Source organism: Gossypium hirsutum, chromosome D07, assembly GCF_007990345.1.
Source record: "Gossypium hirsutum isolate 1008001.06 chromosome D07, Gossypium_hirsutum_v2.1, whole genome shotgun sequence".
In the NCBI taxonomy this organism is placed as follows: domain Eukaryota; kingdom Viridiplantae; phylum Streptophyta; class Magnoliopsida; order Malvales; family Malvaceae; genus Gossypium; species Gossypium hirsutum.
Genome location: NC_053443.1, coordinates 5405240 through 5429356, shown reverse-complemented (window position 1 = coordinate 5429356; position 24117 = coordinate 5405240). Strand labels below are relative to the sequence as shown.

The 24117-nt window shown below is 33.5% G+C and overlaps 5 protein-coding genes and 1 long non-coding RNA gene across 11 annotated transcripts; 3 read left to right on the top strand and 3 right to left on the bottom strand.

Moving 5' to 3' along the window:
* The first annotated feature begins 148 nt into the window (after positions 1–148).
* On the top strand, positions 149–4076 carry LOC107953600 (uncharacterized). The gene is made up of 3 exons (XM_016888953.2): positions 149–1095; positions 2643–2818; positions 2912–4076. The coding sequence occupies exons 1-3, from the start codon at positions 942–944 to the stop codon at positions 3974–3976; spliced, it is 1395 nt and encodes a 464-aa protein (XP_016744442.1). The 5' UTR covers positions 149–941; the 3' UTR covers positions 3977–4076.
* Positions 161–875, top strand: LOC107955954 (inactive protein FRIGIDA-like). Its single transcript, XM_016891729.2, has 2 exons — positions 161–789; positions 872–875. Exons 1-2 carry the CDS (start codon positions 161–163, stop codon positions 873–875), a joined length of 633 nt encoding a protein of 210 aa, XP_016747218.1.
* Positions 4077–5407: 1331 nt separating the features above from the next.
* LOC107953602 (anaphase-promoting complex subunit cdc20) lies at positions 5408–8187 on the top strand. Of its 3 annotated transcripts, XM_016888954.2 has the most exons (8): positions 5408–5542; positions 5631–5729; positions 5847–6032; positions 6748–7017; positions 7107–7209; positions 7287–7603; positions 7671–7832; positions 7918–8187. In XM_016888954.2, exons 1-8 carry the CDS (start codon positions 5453–5455, stop codon positions 8059–8061), a joined length of 1371 nt encoding a protein of 456 aa, XP_016744443.1. In that variant the 5' UTR covers positions 5408–5452; the 3' UTR covers positions 8062–8187. The 3 variants fall into 3 exon arrangements, with proteins under 3 accessions (XP_016744443.1, XP_040953127.1, XP_040953126.1); XM_041097193.1 differs by lacking the exon at positions 6748–7017; XM_041097192.1 differs by lacking the exon at positions 5408–5542 and having other exon boundaries at positions 5826–6032.
* Positions 5537–7356, bottom strand: LOC121219285 (uncharacterized). The gene is made up of 3 exons (XR_005915955.1): positions 7271–7356; positions 6672–7100; positions 5537–5757 (listed from the first exon to the last, which is right to left on the bottom strand). It is a non-coding gene; the product is annotated as an uncharacterized lncRNA (long non-coding RNA).
* On the bottom strand, positions 7617–11717 carry LOC107953603 (superoxide dismutase [Fe], chloroplastic). 4 transcript variants are annotated; one of them, XM_016888956.2, is made up of 10 exons: positions 11477–11717; positions 11329–11372; positions 11010–11084; positions 10091–10279; positions 9843–10014; positions 9634–9752; positions 9132–9158; positions 8995–9018; positions 8624–8878; positions 7617–8109 (listed from the first exon to the last, which is right to left on the bottom strand). In XM_016888956.2, the coding sequence occupies exons 1-9, from the start codon at positions 11529–11531 to the stop codon at positions 8657–8659; spliced, it is 927 nt and encodes a 308-aa protein (XP_016744445.1). In that variant the 5' UTR covers positions 11532–11717; the 3' UTR covers positions 7617–8109; positions 8624–8656. The 4 variants fall into 4 exon arrangements, with proteins under 4 accessions (XP_016744445.1, XP_040953128.1, XP_016744446.1 ...); XM_041097194.1 differs by having other exon boundaries at positions 7617–8092; XM_016888957.2 differs by having other exon boundaries at positions 7617–8049.
* Positions 11718–13056: 1339 nt separating this feature from the next.
* LOC107953604 (probable pterin-4-alpha-carbinolamine dehydratase, chloroplastic) lies at positions 13057–17056 on the bottom strand. The gene is made up of 3 exons (XM_016888959.2): positions 16557–17056; positions 13595–13787; positions 13057–13505 (listed from the first exon to the last, which is right to left on the bottom strand). Exons 1-3 carry the CDS (start codon positions 16914–16916, stop codon positions 13414–13416), a joined length of 645 nt encoding a protein of 214 aa, XP_016744448.1. The 5' UTR covers positions 16917–17056; the 3' UTR covers positions 13057–13413.
* Positions 17057–24117: the final 7061 nt, after the last annotated feature.

Here is a 24117-nt window from a genome sequence, read left to right as displayed (position 1 = left end):
TTAAAATAATATTCCATCACTATTAAATTAACAAAATTTGACAAAGGATAACCTAAAATTCTACAAAGGATGAGTAACAATAAATTTTAAACTTAATTTTTATATTATAGGGTAAACTATAAATAGAAACGCCGCTGGGCTTTTAGTTTGTGAAGTTGTAATGGCCAAACCTTCATTGCCTTCAATCAAACTCAATTACACCGCCATCAAGCAAGATCCACTTGATTCCCCGCCGCCGTCCCTACCTCCCCGGTTACCAATTCCGCCGCCGTTAGCGGTGGTCAAAACCGAACCAGAACAGCAACAACCACAGCAAGAACAACTACAACTACAACTGCAAGAACAAGAAGAACGACAACCCCATTTATTAAAATCCATTGACGACCTCACCTCCTTCTCCACTGCAATCCAAGCTTTCAAATATAGATTCGACGAATTAACCAAACACCTCGATTTCGTTAACCAAGCCATTGGCTCCAAATTCAATGAACAAAGCACTCAAATTGAACCCCAACCTTCTCCCAAATCAACGCAAAAAGTACCCAAAACAGTTTCTCCTTCGGTATCCTCGCGTTATGGAATTGGAAACCTTTGCGAAAGGATGCGTAGCAAAAGAGTACGTAAATATATTATTACCCATTTATCAGATATCCCAAAGCTTCGAGAAGAAGTCCCTGCGGCCCTAAAGCTTGCACCAGAACCAGCCCAATTGGTTTTAGATTGCATTGGGAGGTTCTTTCTATTAGGCAAAAAGGCTCAAATCAAGGTTCCTTATATACCTTTGGCAAGGCAAGCCTCTGTTTTGGTTTTGGAATTTTTCCTTTTGATGATGAGAGGTGAAGGTGGGTTTCTAATTGCTGCAAATGTTAAGGTAGAAGCACGGAAAAGAGCTGTTGAATGGCGAAAGAGGTTGATTGGAGAGGGTGGTTTGGATAAAGCCAATGAAACTGATGCAAAGGGTTTGTTGCTTTTTGTTGCTTGTTTTGGGATTCCTGAAGTGTTCAGTAATGAGGATTTGGGGGTTTTGGTTGGCTAATCTCAGTGGCATCTCGGATGCAGTAAAGTGCTCTCCTTTTCTTCCTGGGAAAATTCCAGGTAATTGCTTTTCAGGTTCCATTGATATGAATTGCTTATAAGTTTATGAATTTTTTTGGATGCTACCAATGTCATCATTAATATGGAGTGACATTGTTCTTATATGGTAGTTAACACTGTTTAGATTAAGGTTGGTAGAGCTCCGCTCAAGCTTGATAGAATGAAATTGAACTATTTGAGTTCACTTACACGATTTATATACTTGTTGAGGGGCTGACATTTTCAGAAGAAGTCTTTGAAGTTTGAAATATTGTTCTTCAGGCAGGTGGCCGAACTTCCAACAATAGTAGCTCTTGTCCTGTGTCAGGGTCTTTTGTCTTTTTTTTTTTTTGTCTTTTTATTGTTGAGGGGGCCTAGACTCCTTCAGGGAAGTCTTAAAAGTGTCTCCACTGGGCAGTCGGCTGAACCCCCAACAATGGTAGGTGTTGTCCAAGTGTCAGGTTTTGTCTCCCTTCTTTGTCGAGAGCCCTGAAGGGTTCGCAAAGAGGAATGCCTTGGTTGGTGAAGATACGATTTACAAGGCTCACGAGTGAGATATCAGTATAGTGCGTAACATTAATTATGTAAATCAAATGCACGGGGTACTTGAACCATCAACCTAAGGGATATACACCACATACTAAGTATGCTACCATTTGAGCTATGTAGCTCAAGTGGTACCATTGTTGGGGATTCGGCCAACACTTCGAAGATTTTTTCCAAAGAAGTTGGCCCCTCAACAGTAAATGGGGCCCCAACAATGATAGGTATTATCCCCGTGTTGGAGGAGGCAGACAAAACCATGAGAGGAGGACAATACCTACCATTGTTGGGGGTTTGGTTGGCTGTCCAGCAGACGACACTTCGAACACTTCTCCCAAAGAAGTCGATCCCCTCAACAATACTCAAACTTGAGTTTGAGCTCAAGTCCATTCCATATACAATTTCATTATTCCTAAGTATTGTCTATCCTAGTTTCAAATTCTAACTATCCTTCTCATGATAATTGCCCTTGTTTTCTTTGCGGTTAAAATCAGTTTAGGTAAGATTATGACCCTGTGGATTTTACAAACTTCACAAATTAGTTTAAAATTATATTGCTACTATGGTAAATACAAATAGGGAAATCAATATGGGTAGTTTCACTTACTATGTAACCTTATAACTATTCTCTAGCTCAAAAGTGGAATGCCATAGAGAAGGTGGCTTACTAATGACAAGAACAGTACAAAAACGAAGAATAGCCTTTCTTGGTGTGCTTTAGAATCTGTTTTCGTCAATTAGTCGGCTCTGAGTCACCCTTTGATTTCATTATATTCCTGCCTGCCTGGAGATCAGTAATTAGTGTCTTTCTTATTTCAATCCCCTTGATTTAGGAGAGGTTTGTGATATCAAGTGAAAGTAGAAAAAAAAGTCACAAAGACTGTAATTAATCGTTTGAAAACATTGTTTCTGCCCCACCTTTGTAAGTGTCCATAACAAGAATTCTCACAGAAATCGGACAAATATTAATGGCGAACTAAATATGATTGCATCTGATTAATGTAAGACACTTTTGTATGCTACAGATATCATAGAGTGTATGGTGAAGAATGGGATGCCTTTCGAAGCTGTTGAGGTTGCTTCGATCTTTGGGCTTGAGGATAAATTCTCCTCTAAGACAATGTTGACTTCATTCTTGCAAGAGTCTACAAAAGCATTCGAGAGGGCAAAACAAGAAGCGAATAAGTCCCACGTGGCGCTGGTATGGTCCTTTTTAATCTCTTGTTCACACAAATGATCTTACATGTTTTCCCATCCTTAAACATTGCATTTACTGTATTATGGCCTTTTGCAGAAAAAGGCTAATGAAAAGCAATTAGATGCTCTAAAATCGATAGTCCATTATTCGGAAAATCGTAGTATTGATGCAACCGAGCTTCTTGGTTCATGGCAAATTAAAGAGAAGATAGTGACGTTGGAAGAAGAAATTGTTGAGCTAAAAAAAAGGATTGAGGAGAAAAAAATGAAGAAAAGAAAACGGAACGAAAAGGGGTCATCAAGTACAGTTAAGAGCCAAGAAGTGAAGCGATCACGGTTGGCAACCGAAGGGTCCCCTTTGCCAAAATCTGAAGCAAATCAGTTGTGTGAGCAACCGACCACTATTCTTTCCGATGGCGATGCTTTGGTCCCTATTTCTAGTAATGCCAACAATTCTCCTGTTACCTCAGCTGCCCCACATGGATCAACCTGTTGTTTTCCTGAAAATGAGATAGCCCAGATGGGAAAGGCTAATGAAAAGCAATTAGATGCTCTTGAATCGATAGTCCAGTATCCGGAAAATCGTAGTAATGATGTAACGGAGCTTCTTGGTTCAATTCAATTTGAAAAGAAGATAGTCAAGTTGGAAGAAAGAGTTGCAGAGCTACATAAAAGGCTTGAGGAGAAAAAAATAAAGCCAAACAGAAAACTGGATGAAATGGGAGCAGTTAAGAGCAAAGAAATGAAGCAAACACGATTTGCAACCAAAGGGTCCCCTTTGCCAAAATCTCATGTAAATCAGTCACATGAGCAACCGTCTGCTATTCTTGCCGAAGGCATGAAGTTATATGATGGTTTGGTCCCTAATTCTTGTCATGCCGACGACTATCCTGTTGCCTCTGCTGCACCACATGGATCAACCAATTCTTTTCCGAAAACTGAGATGGACCGGATAGGAGGAACCACCAATGTACGAAGCGGCGGTATCAGTGGCAATGGTCTGCCATATAGATGGCAACAAGGCTATGTTGCACAATCTACATCCAAGTGGTTTGCTGATTTATTTGGGTCATCACCATCTATAGAAGGCTTTGTTGGTCTGCCAGATAGAACTATTAGGACATTGGCAGATCTATATCGGTTTGCCGATTCTTTAGGGTAAAAAACAAGTCTTATATCAGTAGATCTCACAGGACCGATACGTTGTCGATTGTCACCCTTGCTATATGATTGCCTAGTTGTGCAGTTCAGTTTTACTTTCATAGATGGTTTCTATAGGTATGATCTCAATGAAGGCATTTTCTCTCTGTTTGATAGCTATTCTCTCGAGTCTGCCTTTTCCACTTGCTTCAAAGTCAATTAGATGGGATTGGATTGGTTAGATTGATTCCGGTTTGATCAATTTAGATGGTGTCAATTTGAGTTTTAAACGTCTGTTTCAAGTTTGGTTTTTTTTTTTTTTGTGAATTACAATAATAAGGCCAAGCCCGAACAACTAACCTGACTTGAATTCAGGTCACACCTAAAGCGGTGAACACTCTTGACCATCATGCTATCACATGGGGTTCTAAGTTTGGGTATTTTTAGGTTGAAGTTATTTCGAGTTTGAATTATTCGTATTTTTCAATTGAGCTATTTCAGGCTTGATTCTCAAATTCATATTATTTTAGATATTTATTTGAGTCATTTTAGTTTCGGGTCATTTCGAATTTAAGTAGTTTTGGGTTTGAGTCTTTTTGGATTGAAGCCATATATGATTTGGGTATTTTATAATTAGATTGAATTAAGTTGAGTTTGAATCTAAAACTGATTCCAAATTTTGGTCAAAATTGACAAATCTAATTATAAGACACTACCATAAACATAATTAAGTAGAATCCTAATACAAAAATGATATGAACAAGACAAGAATTCAATTCAAGTGCAAGAATATTAAAGGGTAAATGTCAAAATCAGTCCTTAAACTTTTATATAATGTGCAATATAATACCTTTGCAAAGAAAATATCTAATTTGATACATGGATTATATTCTGTGAAGTATCAGTGTACCCCCGAAGCTTTAAAATCGTTTTAATAAATAATTTCATTTGTCGTTATAACTTATGTGATTGATTTTGGGTTTTGAATATGATTTTTACAGGTTGATTAAATTATTTGATTTTTTCATCTTATTTCTACTTTTAAGCAGTAAACAAAATTTAAAAAAGAAACTTTAAACAGAAAAAAAGTATGTATCAGTTGAAAATTGAAGAGTAAATTATATTCAAGACTCAAAACCAATCATATGATGACACGTATTTTTTTATTCGGTATGGGATGAGTTATCTTTATACATATACCACATTGCACATTAAATGAAAGTTCAGGGGTAAACTGTAACGTTAACCCATTATTAACAAATTCAAACCTATTTTCGACCCAGACCTTTGAACCATATCAACGGTTCTTCCTTTTGGCGGGATTCAGAGAAAGGTTCAAAAGCCTTGTTGCGTTTCTTACTTACTTTTGCAGTAATTCCATTTTCCTCTATTTTCCGCAAATTACTGCAAATCTTCAAGGGTTTGCAGTAATTTTATTTTCCTCCATTCTCTTACTTTCTTTCTTCTCCACAATTGTGTTTCTTGGAAACCCTTGAAAATGGATCAAAGCGATAAGCTGAGACTCCTTCAATCTTATTGGTATTCACCAAGAAGACTCCATGACAGTCCCACTCGATACGATTTTCCGGTACAAATGAATTTCATCTTTCTTCTTTTCTGGGTTTTCTCCATTGAATGTTCTGTAAGTTTCTTGAATTCATTTGTTCTTCATTAAGGGGGATCGGTTTTTACCCAACAGAAGTTTGATGGATCTTGATAGAGCTCACACTCTGTTGACCAACAAAACCACCGACTTCAAATCTTCTAAATGCAATGTACGTTCTTCACCATTCCTTTGTGTTTCTGAAAATGAAATTTATTGATTTAGAAATGGCAAAAATCTGGAGATGAAAACTTATGGTTTTTTTTAGTTTTCTCTTCATTGATGGCAGGAAGTGTATCAACAGAAACTGATTGAGAGTCAGTCTTTAAATTCTGAAGGGAAAAGGATTATGGTTTTCAGAGGAAGCTCAAAATCAAGCACAAAATCCATTCGTTTCGTTGATGAGTTGAGACAACAAATGGCTGCCATATCGGATAACAAGAGCAAACAGGCTGCATATCGGTCCATCCCCAAGGTTTTTCCTAGAGCTTCTATATGTAGCACAAAATCCCTTATTTTTTTCCCGAACTCTTCATTTTTCCTAGAGCTTCTATGTGTAGCACGTCTGACACGTATAAGGAGTATCATCCTGAATACCTAGAAAAACTTAAACAATCAAGTTCATATTTTCTTCAATCTACGGGCTATCTTTTAACTTTAGGAGTAACTCTCTCTCTCTCTCTCAGTAAACTCGTCACATTTTAACTTTTAGTGGTTCAAAATTTTCAACTTTTGACATCTTATTCTTTAAAATTTATTATAGATAAAAAAAATTGAAAAAACATATTATAAAGACTTTCAATGGAGTAGTTTTTAAATAAGTTTTTACAAAAAGTAGTGAAAGTTCAAAAAATTTGACTCCAAAATTATCAACTGTGACATTTTTATCATTTTGTTTGTTTCCCTATAGTAGAATGGAGTAAGCTCCAATGTTGGGATTTATAAAAGTTGATGATTAGGTTGGTTTTCTTGAAAAGATGATCCTTTCATGAAATGATCTATGTTGCTTAGGCTCTTTAGAACTCGTGTGTGCAAATATGTATATGAAGTTTGATCCACCAATTAATGGGGAAAAAAGGCACCCGTATGGAACACATCTGTATTTGAAACGAACCTTTGAGTATCGATGACATAGGAAATGATAGGACTGAGCTTATTCCATTCGTTGTTCGATCCGGTGTGTGGTGCAGGCAGAAATGATAGTTTTCGATGCACCGGGGCTTATGGATGACTACTATGTGAACATCATGAGTTGGGGCAAAAACAACGTTCTAGCTGTTGGTTTGGGTCCAACACTGTACTTATGGAACTCAGTAGACCAGAGGACACACAAGTTGTTCCATGTTCGTGAAGAGGACAATTGGCCTACAAGCATAACCTGGTCCAAGGAAACCCAAACTCTAGCTGTTGGATATACATGCTCCAACCTACAGCTCTGGGATGCTGAATCTTCGAAACTCGTCTCTTCTCTCTTTCTCTATTCATTTACCGTATCAGAGCTCTTAGAAGGTTGCTTCAAAGCATTCATCATGTATCTGTTTACCTGCAGATTAGGAGCCTTCAAGGTCATAGTGGAAGGATAGCATCCACCGCATGGAACGGCCACATTTTAACATCGGGAAGCCGTGACAAGTCCATTATCAATCACGACAGTAGATATTCTAACTATCGAAAACTAGATATTTGAATGGTTTGTAAAAATATCCATCATACATTATCTTATTTGCAGTTAGAGCACGGAATCATTTAGCGTCCTGCATTAAAAAGCACTCCGATGAGGTGTGCGGTTTGAAATGGTCGAATGAAGGTGATAGGTTGGCAAGTGGAGGCAGTGAAAAGCAGTTATACATATGGGAAGCTTCCAAAATGAGTTCATCGAAGTTTCTCCATCGATTCACAGATCATTGCGCTGCAGTCAAGGCCCTTGCTTGGTGCCCATATCAGCATAATGTTCTTGCATCAGGAGGAGGCTGGAATGATAGGTGTATTAGGATATGGAATACACAGAAAGGAATCTGCATTCACAGTATTGAAACTAAAGCACAGGTAAAAATCCATCTGCATTATTCGGTTCTTTTATTCAACTATTAGTAATTTTCTGTAAAATGAGCAGATTCCTGGGCTGGAATGGAACAGACATCACAGGGAGATATTGAGTAGCCATGGATACAGCACAGGGGAGGATCAAAACAAACTATGCCTCTGGAAGTACCCTTCGATGACAAAAGTGGGGGAGTTTGGGAACCATGAGCCCCGAATTATCAACCTATGCCAGGTTTTTAACTACTCAAACTTTTAAGAATCCAGTAGGAAATTTGCATGAAAAGAAATTTGAAGTTTCTTGTATTTTCCTGTTGTAGAGCCCTGATGGAGTAACTGTTGTATCGGCTGTGGCAGATGAGACTCTTCGGTTTTGGGATGTTTTTGGACCCCCTACCACTGGAACTTCAATGGCTTCGGATCTTCAAGGTCTTTTCTCTTCGAGGAATTCTCTGATAAGATAGGAATAGCATCGGAGCAACAGTTCACAACGTGCTGGTATGTAAATTATTCTGTTAATAAATAGATATAATCAAACGGCATGCTTAACATTTTTACAATCAAGCAAGCAATGAAACTCTAGTATTTTGACTGATAACAATACATCCTCAAGCATATGAAAAAACATTTGGAAAATACGGTGAATACCTGAAACTGAATGTCAAAATTCAGTCATGTGGAAAAGATGCATGATCAATGCCAATGTACGACACCAAACACAACAAATCTAATGATCAAGATAAAAATGTAATAAACATGACATGACATTTCAAACACATGACATGTTCAATTAACATATTTGTGTTTAGGATTTCGGCACACTGGTGATTGAACATTGCTGACCTAAAAAAATTACGCAGGAATTTCACAAAAATGGCAGTACTTTATTGAAACATTACTTGATTTTCTACATCAGGGTTTAGCTATCCAGTATAGATACAAAAAAAAAGAAAAGGATTTCTATTCTGTTGGCGGCACAAACTAACCTCTACATAAATTTCAAGCATATTATAAAGACGTACTCACATGGTGTCCTAATACCATTGTTGTATGTTAAATTCATTCAGCCTCTGAATCATCATTGTCATTATCTACGTACATCTCTAAATCATCATCTTCTTCTTCATTAGTCGGTTTGCCCTCTTCTTCTTCTTTTCTCCTCCTCTCTTCCTCCATTTCCCTCTCGGCAGCTCGAGCCTTTGCTTTTTCAAGTCTAGTATTAACTGTTTCCCAAGATACAAGCTTCTCCATGAACACTGATATATAATCTGGTCGTCGATTCTGCCAGTAGAAAAGATTTACGAAGTTTTACTCACTTGACAACATTACATTAGAAACCAACAAATAAATTCTTCATTGGACAAGTCCAAGCAATTAAAAACTAATGAAAATATTACCTGAAAGTCAAGGTAATAAGCATGCTGTTGACATAGAGCATATCACACCAATAAAATTAGTCTTTAGTTAAACAAAGAATTTGGGAATAATTTAAAAATCGAATCAGTAGGGAAAAGTAAAATTAAACATGTAGTACCTCCCAGACATCAATAGTGAGGAGTGGCTGTAGAAAAGAAATAGATGATAATGTTAGATGCATTGAACTAACAAATATAATAGCCTCCCCAGATTGCTTTCTATATTAGCTAATATAGAGTAAAAGTACCACCGAGGCCCTTGTACTAAGAATTGGATTGCATTTTGCCCCCTCTACTCAAAAAATGGGCAAATTAGTCCCTGCATGTTAAATCAAAGAGCAAACTGGTCTTTCCGTTAAAAATTTTATCAATTTTTATTGTCTGTTCTTGTACGTCAGCATAAGATGCATGTGGCAATCACACCAGCTTTTATCAGTATAAATGGATGAAATTTAATAGAAAGGACCAATTTGCTCTTTGATCTAACGTACAAAGACTAATTTGCCCATTTTTTGAGTAAATGAGGCAAAATGCAATCTGACTTCTAACCATGGTACTTTTACCGCTAATATACATATACAGTTGTAACATGAATTATGAGTGTAGAGCAAGGATACTCACAAAGTAGTCCCAAACAAGGGGATTCACAGCATTTGGACTTTTCACTATTACAAGCTCTTTATCCTTCTCTGATGGCCAAGGATTTACTGCATTTTCCACATCAAGCCTATTTGCTTTGTCTGCATCAACGCATTACAGTCCAAATTACATTAAGAACTAGAGAATTTTAATGGAAATAAGTAAAGATGCCATTCTAAGTAGTCACCTACATGCAAGCCAAGCCCAGCCAGAACCAAACTGAGTAGCTGCAGCGGCCTTAAACTCTTCAATGAATCTTTCAAATGAACCAAAATCTCTTTCGATCAGATCTAGAAGATCCCCAGATGGCTTTCCTCCACCACCTGGTTTCATTGATTCCCAGAAAAAATCATGGTTCCAGGCCTGCAAACGGGTTGTAAAACTTAAAAAGAAAAACATAATATGAAATTTGAGATTCACTAATGCTTATGACATAAACCTGTGCAGCATTGTTGAATGCAGGGAGTATATCACCCTTGTTGTATGTAACAATGATAATGTCTTCCAAAGACAACCCTTCTAGATCTGTTCCTACAACTTGCTTGTTTAGGTTCTCCACATAGGTTCTGTGATGTTTTCCCCAATGATACTCCAGGGTTTCTCGGCTCATATGGGGTTCCAATGCATTCTGAGAATATGAAGAAATAACAAAATTTTTAACATTCTTTGCATTATTCTTTTCATATTTGAATTGAAGTTGGGAAATGAACATTGACAAATGTTCTAGATGCCTCTAAACAAAGTAGCAGATAATGTCTCCAGCAGGCAGTAACAAGCTTAGCAATGGGGTCCTTTTTTGTATTTTGAGATTGCAACTAAAAAGAAAGCTCCAATAAAAACAATATTAGTTGATACATGATGGAGGAGATGGTGGTGGAGGACAGTTCACCTGGCAGATAGAACCATAGGTGGTCAAGTATAGTGGTAAAGAGGAAGAAGCAGAAGGTATCAGTCGAGAGAGCGAGGGAGCAAGAGAGAATATAGTGAGTGTCTTGGCTGATTCCTGGGCTCCGAGGCCTTATAAGGAGTGTTGTCAGCCCCTTCTCGAGGTTACACGTATCTTTATGCTAATGGTTCGATCCTATTGATATTCCTCATCCTAGGTGAAGGCTACCCTATCAGGATAATAAGTAAACGCAGTGTACGGCCGTAGGCAAGCCACCTTTGTCAGGGGTATGGTCCCCGGACATGTGCTCGTGTTACTCTAGGCCCGTGAGGTAGGGGATCCAAGTTCTTGGTTGGTGGGATCTAGTTTTCACTGTTGGCCTAAACTTGTAGGGGGTTTAGCGAGTTCTTCCAGTGCTCGCGAGTGCGGGTGTAAGAATATTAATATGAAGTAAAAGTTTTGAGATGTTTACCAAGGGATATGGAGGTGCCTTCAACTCATATGTTGCCGTTATAACATTTGAAGCAGCCTTCCTCACAAAACGTCTCTGTAAACAAACAAACAGCGTCTTTAGCGAAGAATGAGACCATGGGAAGAAAACAAATGACGTATAACTAATGCATCTCTTTCAAAAAACTAGAAACCTCTTTTATCATTGAAACATTTCATCGAACATGAAGGATACATCACTCCACATTCCATTTTCACAACTCAAAACTTCACTGAACAGAAAACAAAAGAAAGGAAATACAGTAGAAAGAAACAGGGAAAGCAATGAAGCAAAGCAAAACCTGGGGTTTTAGACATGGGTAGCTACGAGTGGGTAGGCGAAGCCCTGCTTTTTAGCAAGTTCCAAGATTAGTTAACATTAACAGAGGAAGATTGTTAATAGAAAAAGAAGCGGATAACAATGGTGGGAAAGTAGTAGGACCGACTAACCTAGCGAAGGAATTGTGAAGGTTAATGAAGTAACCATGGAAGTAGTTGCCGCCATTCTTCGAATGAGTTTCGTCGGGTTTCTTTTGTTTTTAAGGAAAACTCATACAATGTAAGTAGAGAAGAGCGAAGCGAGATAAGAAAGCTTGAAAGTTTAACTGCGATATCAGCAGTTTATCATGACCGCCACGTCACGTGGTGTTTCGGACATGCTTTGTCTGGTTGTACATCCACTACTTTGAAGAGCAGGACGTAGTTGTACTAAATTTATATAGTACTGTACTGCCTAACAAAATAGTACTGTACTGCCTAACAAAATTCCATTCAATTCAAAAAACAATTTAAAATTAAAGTAATCGAAAAGAAAATTTCAGTTTTTTTAATTAACTTAAATTAATAATTTAATTTTTTAATTAGAGCAATACCTTAATTTTATAACTTGAATAATTTAAAAAATAAATTGATAAAATTCAACTTTCAAATTAATCGAAGGGAGTTATTCGGTTTTTTTAATTAATTTAAATTAATAATTAATTTTTTAAATTAGAATCATACTTGAATTTTACAACTTAAATAATTTAAGTAATTTAAAAAATAAATTGTTGTAAATATCTCTTGAGTCCCTAATAATTTCATAGCGCGCTATTATTTTGTTTATCATACTTATTATATATGCTATCAAATTTATGTTTTTTTAATTTAGAATTTAGTTATATCGTCAACAAGATTTCAATATAGCTAGTTTAATTTGTTTTAATTCAACCTTAACAAACTTATTCGACACGACTTGAATTTCAAGTCACTCAAATCAATTCGGAAATAATTCAAATCGAGTTAGAATGGTAAAATAATACTCATCAATTTGACTAAGTCAAAAAAAATTTATTCAATTCAAACAAACACTTACCCTTAATTACTATACTACCAATATGTATGATTGGAAATGGATTGAATCGGTTGGACCAAAAATTGATTGGTATATTAAGACAAATGGATTATACCGATTAAATTAAGAACCACTCAACAAAAAACCGAAAGTCGAAAAAAATTAACTATTGAACTAGTTGAATAAATTTTATAAAACTATTAATATATTTTTTTATTTTTTTATAATTTTCATAATTTTATAATTATTTATTTAATTACTATTAAATCGTCAATTGAACAGTCCAGCTAAAACCTCTTATTAATATAAACCAAATGGAATTATTAACAAAAATTAGGAACCAAATTGAATAGGCATAATTACTTATTTGGCCCTCCAACTTTATAAAAAAAAGTCATTTTACCCTTTCATTTAATTTTTTGCTTCTTTTAGCCTCGAAATTACATTTTTTGTAAAATCACCTCAAAATAAATTCTATGTCGTAGTTCACGACTTCACGTGTACGACATGTTAGCAATTAATTAATCTTTAAAAATTTATAATAAAAAATATTTTTTATACTTTTAATAATTTTAATAAATTTCACGTGGCATCCACTTGTATGTCATGTTAATGAAATTAACAGACTTTAACTTTTTCATTCATTTTGAAGTAATCTAACAAATAACATAAGTTTAAGGGCTAAAAGAAGTGAAAATTTAAATGAATTGTTAAAATGACTTTTTTATTTATTTATGTAAAGTTGGAGTGCCAAAATAAGGAATTATGCCAATCTAATATTACTGTTGAACTCTGATTTTGATTTTTCCAGGTTTTTTGTTACCTTTGACCACACATTTTGATAGAATCACCATTTTATTGTTAAAAAATGATGTTACTAACAACAAATAATTCCATATACAAAAGCTTAGAAGGATAAAAAAGGAGTGTATGTGTCGAAAAATGTTCGAATCTTTCATCAAAAGCATTGAAGTTCCCTGAGTCTTATGACTTCCATGGTTTCATCGGATATGCTCCGATAACTTGCCGGAAAAAAGAAAATCAGTGCTCCGATTTATGCCCAAATCCGTTTACGAGGCGCAAGATCCGATGTTTTTATTTCATCTATCTTGGCAGCTACAATGAAATCATTCATGCTCAACCCTCCTGCAATTCAAGCAAATAATAAGTTGACTTAAATTGCTAGAAGGTAATTAAAGGAGAGACAGACAGTAAGTCGGAGAGTTCGGTTTTACCAATCGAAGCAGTCCACAGTTCAGCTCGGACTTGATTCGGTCCTTCCAAATGGAGGCTCGGGAAATGATCGGTAGCTTCCGTAACCTTATAAATCCGATTGATGAGTTCAACTCCGGATTTGAAATCTCGTAATTTCCATAAACACTGCAGTTTAAGTCCACCTTCTTCATCTAACAGCCTCCATCCAACAACCTACGAGCAAAAACATTCTTATTTTTCAACACCGATACAAACAACTAAAGATGCTTATACAAGATGTTACCATTAGCATCTTTCGGTCGTCTTCCCCGAATTAAAAACTTGCTTTAAAACGATGTAAGATAGATCACCGGAGAAATTTCTTTTCCTACAAATAAATCGGAGTTTTCAAGCAACTACTATAAAACTTTATAACATGAGTTTTCGATCCGGAATTGTATATAGCTATACAATAACTAAAGATGCTTATACAAGATGTTACCATTAGCATCTTTCCCGGATTAAAAAACCTTGATTTAAAACGATGCATGATCGATCAGTGGAGAAATTTCTTTTCCTTTCACTAAATCAGAGTTTTCGAGCAACTAATATACGACTTTATAACACAAGTTTTCGATCCGGATTTGTTCATAGCTAAACAAACAACTAAAGATGCTTATATAAGATGTTACCATTAACATCTTTCAATCGTCTTCCCCGGATTAAGAAAACTAGCTTCAAAACGATGTATGATCGATCACCAGAGAAATTTCTTTTCCTTTCACTAAATCAGAGTTTTCGAGCAACTAATATACGACTTTATAGCCCAAGTTTTCGATCCGGATTTGTAAATTAGCATCTTTATACAAGATGCTTATACAAGTTTCCGGTCCGGATTTGCTTTAAAGGATGCAATGTTCGATCTCGGTCGAAAACTGTTTAAAAGGAGTATTAGACTCTAGCAGGAGATTTGCAGCACTAGAGAAACATGCTATAAGCCATGAATTTCCTTTTTACTAAATCAAAAGTCTTCAAGCTACTAATATAAGACATGAATTAAGGTTTTCTAAGAGCTTTTCTTGGATCATAAGATTGCATTGGGTAAAAACACCTCTTCGGTATCTCTCAATTTCGATATTGAGCAAATATATCCCTTTAAAAAAAATCAAAGCAATTTAATCATTGTCAATTTCAAAAATAAGTGACTAAAGACAATTAATCACAACAATTAATGCTTTCCCTCAGTTGTACAATATTTTAATTGATATATTAACACATTAAACTCTCAACGTTTACATATTCTATTAATTCGATCCTAATCCAAAAAATTATCTGAAAAAAATATAAAATTTTTAAATATATAAAAAATTCAAAAAGAATATTTAAAAAAGGTTAGCTTCAAAAATATATAGAAATAGACGGAAAACTTTGAAGGTTAAATTTGTTATTATATCAATCAAAATTATGTAAAATTGAAGAAAATCATTAATATTGTGATTAATTGTCTCACTTTTAAGATTGATAGGGATTAAATTGCTTCAATATTTTTTAGAGGGACTGAAATTGAGAGTGACTAGATTGCATAGCAGAATTTTGACATTATGAAACATGAAAAGAAGAAACATAAAAGTTCTTATGAATTCGTTTGTTTCACTGAAAACAGCCTCAAGAAAATAATTTCTGAAAAATAGATTGATTTTCTAGAAACCTTGATATTTTCTGGCATTTAGACGATTCTGAGTAAAATATTTTTTGTTTTTTAGTAAATTTTCCTAAAATCATTTTCTAAAAATTGTTCTTAGTAAAACAAATACAACATAAATATATTTGTTACTAAATGTTATAGTAACATCTACTTTTGACAATAAAAAAATTATTTTATAATAACTAATACCATATATAACTTTAATAATAAACAATGTCTAATTAAAACTTAATTTAAATTAATATATATTACATATACGATAGTGGATAGTGACACACAGAGTTGGAAGGGATAATTAAAGCTAGCATAATTTAAATAAATACTCATTTTTTTATATAATTAAAATATTTATATTCTATACTATAAAACATTTATTATTAATTATTTATAAATTGTAATATATATTTATTACTAAAATATTAATATTAATATTTTTCAATAATAATTAAGAATATTATTTAAAATTTAAAATTACTATTCTCAAGTTTTATTATTAAAATTAAATTATAATATTAAATAATTTATTGACGTGTTGAATTATATTAGTAAATATAAATAATTAAATACGTATATTTAATAATATTGAACAGATTTTAATATTTTAAATATTTTAAATATTTTTTTTTAAATTATTAATATGATAATATTAAGTTAGATTTAAGTTAATTTTTATATAAAATAAAATTACTCATAAATGAGTTTTTTTTTTAAAAAAATCTTGTGTTTTAGAAAATGATAAATTAATTTATAAGAAAAAAGATTTATTAACTTGTAAGTTATTTTCCGTTAATCAATCTATTTTTCATAAACCAAACACAAAAAATTGCAAAAATACATTTTCCATAAGCCATTTTGAGTGAAACAAACTCGGACTAAATTTCAAAATTCTAAATCAGATTGCTGCTAATAAAGAAGATAACACTTAGAGCTAAAGCATGAACAAAGCTTACAACAAAAACTAAGTAAAAAAATCAAGGTTAAAATATACCATAACTCTCTATACTTTTCAAAAATTTAATATTTGGTATTTTTATTTTTATTTTTATTTCCAATAATTTAATTCTCTAAGTATAACAAAATAGTTTTAATAATATTAATATTAACCTAAATTTGAAAATTTGAAAAATAGTAAAATTAAAATACTAGAAATAAAAGTATAGGACTGATTTCCAAATTTACGAAGAGTTAAAGAAACTTATTATACATTTTTACCAAAAAAACAATTCAATCCCATTGACCTCAATTCAGAACATGATAATGAAAAGCATTTGAAAAGAGGGTAAATTGCAAAAAATCACCTTCTTTATTAGAGCCTTAGCTTCATCCACCGACAAGGGAGGCTGTAAAGGAGAAATAGGAGAGCAATCTTGCTTAGCAAGAGAGAGAGCTGATGCATTAGGGATAAGAATCTTATGCTCTGTGTCGACGTTTCCCAACACTTTCTCAGCAAATCCACTAGCTATCTCCGCTGGGAAAGGGTCACGTGCCCCGAAATCACCCAAAAAGTCAGGACCTAAAGCTCGAGTTCTGAGGGAGACTCGACTCTGATTCTGACTCTGAGTGGTTGGGTAAGGAAAAGCAGTTACTGGGCGGTGGCCTGGAGAAGAGAAAGGCGGAAAGGGAAGGCTGAAGGAAAGGTGTGCGGCGGCGGAGGCCATCGGAAGTTGACTGTCAGCCTGTGAGACTGTTTGTGGCGCAGGCTTATCCGGTCGTTCAAACTGATTGCCAACCAATCAATGTGTTAGTGGCTAGTTGCGCGTGTTATAATTGTGTCCCTGGGTCCTTTTCTTTAAATTTATGGATAAACTACATCAAAGGTCACTAAACTATTAATAAGTTTGCATTTTGGTTATTAAATTTAAAAAGTTAAAAAAATAGTTACTAAACTATTTGGAAGTTTTGATTTAAGTTACTGGGCTGTAGACTTGCTCATGAGAAGCCACCCGCCCAAGCTTGAAAGCCCGCCCAAAAAATGTGAGGATTTGAATAAAATACGAGGCTTGAAAAATGGGCTTGGATAAAATTTAAGACCCGCTTTCTATAAGGATCGGGCCTTGGTTAAGATTTTTTTGCCCGAGCTTGGCCTGATCCAGCCCGAATATATTATGTTATAAATAATATCATATTAATTATATATGTTAAATAATATTTTTATATATTTATATTAAATCACTAACCAAATAACAATTAAAACTCGGCCATTTTACCAAAAAAACCTTTTTTTTTCAAAATTTACCGAAATGAGCCACATTTTTAATTATTTACCGGAATGGGCCATTTCCGTGAAATCGCTGCCACGTCAACGCGATGTCAGGGTACGCGCCAGGAAATCGCGTCCACGTCAGCGCGATTTGCTGACGTGGACACAAATAGCGCCCTCTAGGACGCGATTTGCTGACGTGGCATGAACAGTTTATGTTTTTTAGCTTGGAAAACTTTGAAAGGCCATAACTTTTCGCTCGGTTGTCCGATTGAGACAATTTTTTTTTGATTTCGAATAACTTTTCGAGATATATGCGCTGACAAACTGCTTAGAGATGAATAGGGACTAATTTGTAAAGTATAATTTGTTAGTTACGAGTATAGGGACTAAAGTGTAATTATTTCAAAATTAGCATGAAATTTTTGTATTTAAGAATATTTGAATGTTATGGAAGGATGAATTTGAATTTGAATTGAAAAACGAAGCTTAGATTTGCAAATATGACTATTTAGGTTTTAGGGACTAAATTGCATAAAATGGAAAATTTTAGGGAACTTCCCAAAAGTGGAATGAGCTGACTTATACCTATAACAGGATGATATAAGACAATTCTGTAAAAAAAATCCGGTGTTTACTTCAAATAAGTAAGGAAAATAATGATTTGAATGTTTCAAAATTCAATTTTAAACCGAAAAAGTCAAAATTTAGGGGCAAAAAATGATCTTTTTCGACGAAAACTGCGGCAAACTGCCTTTCAAAGTTATTCGAAATCAAAAAAAAAATTGTCTCAATCGGACAACCGAGTGAAAAGTTATGGCCTTTCAAAGTTTTCCAAGCTTAAAAACATAAACTGTTCATCCACGTTAGCAAATCGCGTCCTCATAGGCGCGATTTGTGTCCACGTAAGCAAATCGCACTGACGTGGACGCGATGTCCTGGCGCGTACCTTGACATCGCGCTGACGTAGACGCGATTTCGCGGAAAATGGCCCATTCCGGTAAATAATCAAAAAAATCGGCCCATTTCGGTAAATTTTAAAAAAAGGGCTTTTTTTGGTCATTTGCCCTTAAAACTCATTATCCAAAACCTAAAAAAAAACTTACCCAACTAAATACCCTAACCCAAATTATAATTTTTTATAAATTATATTTAATACAATAAAATATTTATTTGATTTTGTTAATATTATAAAACATTTATTATTTTTATGGAACCGCTTTTTTAATATAAATATTTTTTAATGTATTTTTAATGCGTTAGAAAAAAATTTAGCTTTTTTAGTACATTTAGTGTAACATATTTTTTAAATATTTATTTTTAAGCAAAAACTAATCTTAAAAAATCAAATATGAATGGACTAGGTTAGGCCCGAATTTTCTTTTCTTAAACTGGGCCGAGCTTGGGCAAAAAAGTAAGTCCATTTTTCGTGTCGGGCCTTGGCTTGGAAATTGATCTAGATACCTTGCATGAACTTGACCCGACCTGACCCATGAGCACCTCTACTGGACTGTTAAAATCATTGTTGTATGGCATTTTCTATTCGCACCACCTGCATCAACTGAAAGCTTTCATTCCCCTTCTCTTCTACGGTTAAGTTTTTTCCCTATGAAACAACTTTGAACTTCACAAATTTGAAAACCAAAATTCAAGCAACTTTCTTCTCCAATCTCCAACACTAACCAAAAATAAAAATAATCGAATAGTTAAGTGACTATTTTGTAACTTTTCATAGTTAGGTGACCAAAAAAGAAATTTACTAATAGTTAGGTGACTACTAATATAGTTATCCTTTTTTTTATATCATATTATAATTATTTCTTATTATTTTTGCTGGTTTTTAATATTGACATATTTGATATTATCGTGAGGTTGGGGACTGTGACCCACTCTTTTCCTTTTTCTACCACAATTTTCTTTTTTTGTTCGTTTGTGACTACCATTTTCTGATTTTTTTTTCAATTAATATTTTTAGAGTAACAATAGTGGAAAGCATATTTAATAATTTCGAGTATGAGAGTAAAATATTAAACAAATACAATATATTTTATAAATATAAAAATAATGTTTAATATAATTATTAATGATATTGTTATAACAATAAAGTTAAAAGAAAGCATTTGGGTAGATTATGGGATGGTTCATATTGTATGCAATGTGGAGAGTTGCATAAGATGAAAGTTTAGAATACGTAAAGTTAGTTGAAAGTTTTTGTATGGTGATTGTATAATAAGTAGTTAAATTGTTATGTCCTTTTTACTTTAGTGCTCAATGAAGGTATTTGTAAAGGGAAGTTGACTTGGCATGGTTCTCAATCATCTCCATAAGAACAAATGATAGAGTAGCAGGTTGTCAGCTAGGAACGTTGATAGAGTCGATATGAGGTGACTAGATATAGAGATGTTAGGCTCATGAAAGTGATGGATTGATGGGTGTTGATAGGTGCTCTTCCTTACGTTTTTTTTTTTTTGAGGATTGCATGGGCCTACTTTATATGATATGATGCTCGGTGAAGTTGAGCTTCGCCAAAAATTCTATCTTCCAAGTGTTGGATGATGTAGATTGGGTGAGGTTGATTTTATATTGGTGTCTTAGTAATTGTGTTTGGCCCTGAGACGATTCTTCTTATTTCTTTCTTGTTTATTTATTGTCCTTCAAGGTATATTCTTGAGCATACTCATAAAGTTAAACTTAAAAAAACTCGTTCTAAGCTTGCAACTCTTTATACTGTTGAATTATAAGCTTGAAATCTTTTATCACTCGTAAGTCTTGACAATATCCTTCATCGTGATGATTCTCAATGTATTAGAAGAAAATTGGAAGTGCATGCTTGTTTCACTATCGTTGAAAATGTAGAAAGGATGGATGATAAGCTTTTACAATGCTCTTGGTGTCCAGAATTGCCTGGTGTTGATAATGGATGGCTTTTTGGTATTCTTATTCTTGACGATGAAAGCTCCTTAACAGTAGAGGCATAGTTTTTTGTTTGTTTCCACCGACGACGCCAATTATTTTAACATTTAAGTTATACAAAATATTTGGATAGATTATAGTGATAGTTCACGTTGTATATATGATGTGAAAAATCACTAAATATGGAGGTTTAGGATATATAAAGAATTTGAGAAGAAAGCTTTTGCAAAGTGATCATATAATAATAGACTTACTTCTTATGTCCCCTTTACTTTGGTGTTGGAGGAAGGCATTTATAGAGAGAGGTTGTGTAACGACTCAATTTTTATTGGTGTCGAAAAATTCGAACTAAGCCAAATTTAATGAATCAAATTATTAAATAATTAATGTAAAATACGGAGTTGAGAGGTCGAATTTGTGAGTGAGATTGAATTAAATCGATAGTACAAGGATTATGTTGCTAAAATGTGAAAAATGAAAAGATTTTGATTTAAGCTTTATGACTGTCCTTGCTTGGTAATTAGACATGCCCTTGGAATTAATTACTCCATTATAATAGTATGATAGTGGGATTTAATGGTTTTCTTTCATCGTTATCTATAACCATCATTTGAAAAGAAAAAATTGTATATGTATGAATATTGATGGATTAATGGCTTAAATAATTTAGTTAAACTACTAATTTATACATATTTTTATATATACATATATATTGCCGTGAGCGGAAGTGTGGCGAAGCCTGGAATTTTTTTTGAGTTGAATTAGATTATATATTTTTACAATAGTAAAAATATAATTTTATTATTTTAATAGTTTATGTTTTTATAATTTCTAAAGGGTTAGATTAAATTTTATCATTTTTTAAAGACTAAAATATAATTTTATCATTATTAATTTAAAATTTTATAAATTATAAAAATTAAAATTAAAATTTTACCATTTCAGAAAAATCGTAGTCCTGGACTACGGTACTGAGTGGAAGAGAGAAAAGGAAAGAAAATTCAATTTTTCTTCGTCTGGACATAAATTCCAAGACAAACAATACATTTTCTTTGAATTTTTTTATGGAATCTTAATTATCTAAACTTAGTCCACAAGTGTTAGATTTTAATTATTATTGAGTTTTATTTAAGTTGGGGATCTTAATGAAATTTGGCTTGGATAGAGATGGATTCTTGAATAATGAGTTTAGATTGAGTTAGGATTAAATTAGAAAATTAAGGAATGTGTTGGTTCAAGTTGAAAGTTTGTTTAAGAAATTAGTTAAGTTTATGTAATAGGGACTCAATTGTTAAAAATAAAAAAATTTGGGTTTGTTAATAAATAATGGTTATAGGAGCTTCTTGTACTAAATTTATGAAATTGACTTTAAATTTGACCGGGTAAATAATGAGATATGAGCGTTTTAGACATTAGGAATTTTGAAAGAATAAATTGTAACAAATACATTCATGTTTAAATTATCGTACATTATTTTTGAATCGTGTAATTAATGAATTTTTGTATTTAAATTTAATTTTATAGCTAAAGACAACGTAAGACTGTCTTAAAACAAAAAGAAAAGCCAAAGTTATTGACGAATAATCGTTTTTGGTTTATGCTTCCATAATTCATTTTCAACAACTTATTTATAAATTAACTCAAATTATGAATGGTTGATGGTGCTTAATAAATATATATATACACGTATATACTTGATAGATACAAGTATTTGTTCTTGGCACCATGTTGATATTAGTTATATTGATAATAATAACGATCATGTCCCATTAAATGATGTTAGACGTAGTTCAATTATAGCTGGTATATCATAGGATTACTGGTATAGTGATTTACTAGTCATTAGTATTGGGCAATCCGAAATGACAAAATAAACAGTACAGGCAAATATTAAAACGCAGGATGATAGAATAAACAAATACTAAAAGTCATCATTGTCGGGCAATCCAAGATAGCAAAATAAACCAGTCTCAAATCCCAGAGGGTCGTGAACTCATTCGTTATACAGATCCGAGTGTTTGTCCTAATGTCTATTGTCAGATAATAGAGACCGAAATTAATAAGTAATAAAAGTGATGATAAATGACATGTTGGATATTGAGTACATAATTATATGAAAATTTGAACCGTTGAATAAATATTGAATGAAAAAAATGTGGAGAAATTAAATGATTATCAATATAATGATGAAAAAGAAAAAAAAGTGTAACATAGTAGAATTTGATGTTTGTTTTGAATATTTGATTTAGCTCAATATTATTGTATTGAATTTGAATTATATTAGCACTATTAAGTATTCAATACTCAGTGTGTGGTTATGCTTGTTTTCATGTGCAAGTTTCGGACGAGAGTTGTCGTAGAATAGAAATTGTACAGCATTCCACTCGACAACTCAACTCAGAAATCAATTTGTTGTCTACTTGTAGCTATATTTCCATTTTTGATTTTTGGCACGTACCTAGATTGATTTTTGGCTTGTTGTTTAGGTTGATAATTCAATGTATTGAGTGTTTGTCGGATTTCATTTTGTGATTAGTAGATAATTATGTTAGTTGATATGAGGTTTGCTACGCAAAGTATTTAGTTAAGCATGGATTGCTATGATTTGAAGATGTTAAATTGTGTCTGCATGTGCCAAATTGAGGATTAAGTATCGGTGAAATGTTAGGATAAGTTTTAGGTGTAAATAGGAATGGTTTAAAAACGCGTGGTTTAAGTTAGATTGCCATTTAACCTCAAGATAGAAAAATCATATCTCAGAGATCGTTGAATAAAATTTATCTTACTGTTAAATCTAAAGCTTGATGTCTCAAGACTTACTAGGCTAGTTTCAAGACAACCTCATTTATGTCCCGAGATAGAGTGACCTCTGCCTTGAGACGAGAACTCATTGAAGCTAAAATAAGAAAACAGGGGAGGTTGGTATCAATACCCAATCTCGAGGCATAAGGGGCATTGCCTCGAGACACAACTTTTAGTGTCTCGAGACATATTAACATCAAAATTAAAATTTTCAAAAATAAAATAAGACCCTGTCTCGAAACACTACATTGAAATTTGACAATTGAGTTGGATTGGAGTCCTAACTTTAAATTTGACACTTCATAACCCCATAATATAATTAATTGAATTCTAAACATGATGAATGCATATGTGTGAGTATGATAAATGTTTAAATTGAATTGACTAATATTTATGAATTAAAATTTGTGGTTATGTAATAAGATAGTCTAAGATGCTTCTGCAACATAATATGACATCACACATTCGGATCAGGTGTGGGGTGTTACAGGTTGGCTTGTTGTGGGTCCTAGTCATCAAGCACTTTACCTCATAGATACAGATGGTAAAGTGACAAGTTATCAACTAAGAACAGTACTATTGGAGTCGATGTGAGATACTTGGAAACACTATATTTTGGGATTAAATAGGTCCACTTAATGTGATATGGCGATTAGCAAGGATGATATTAGGTTTCTAACAAGACCAAGTTTCGCCAAATTCTACCTTAAAGCATTAGGTGATGTATACTTAGGGGTGGCAGCGAGGTGAGGTGGATTTTTGCCCGCCTCGACCTGACGCCAACTCTTAAGAAAAAATTTTGCCATAAAACCAAAATTTAATAAGAGGCCCAACTCCGACCAACTCAACCCAAATTTAATTCAATTTTTTTTATTTTGAAGTAAATAAAATTATATTTTTTAATTGTTTTATTTTTTTTATGTTGAAGTAAGTTTTTTTTTGTT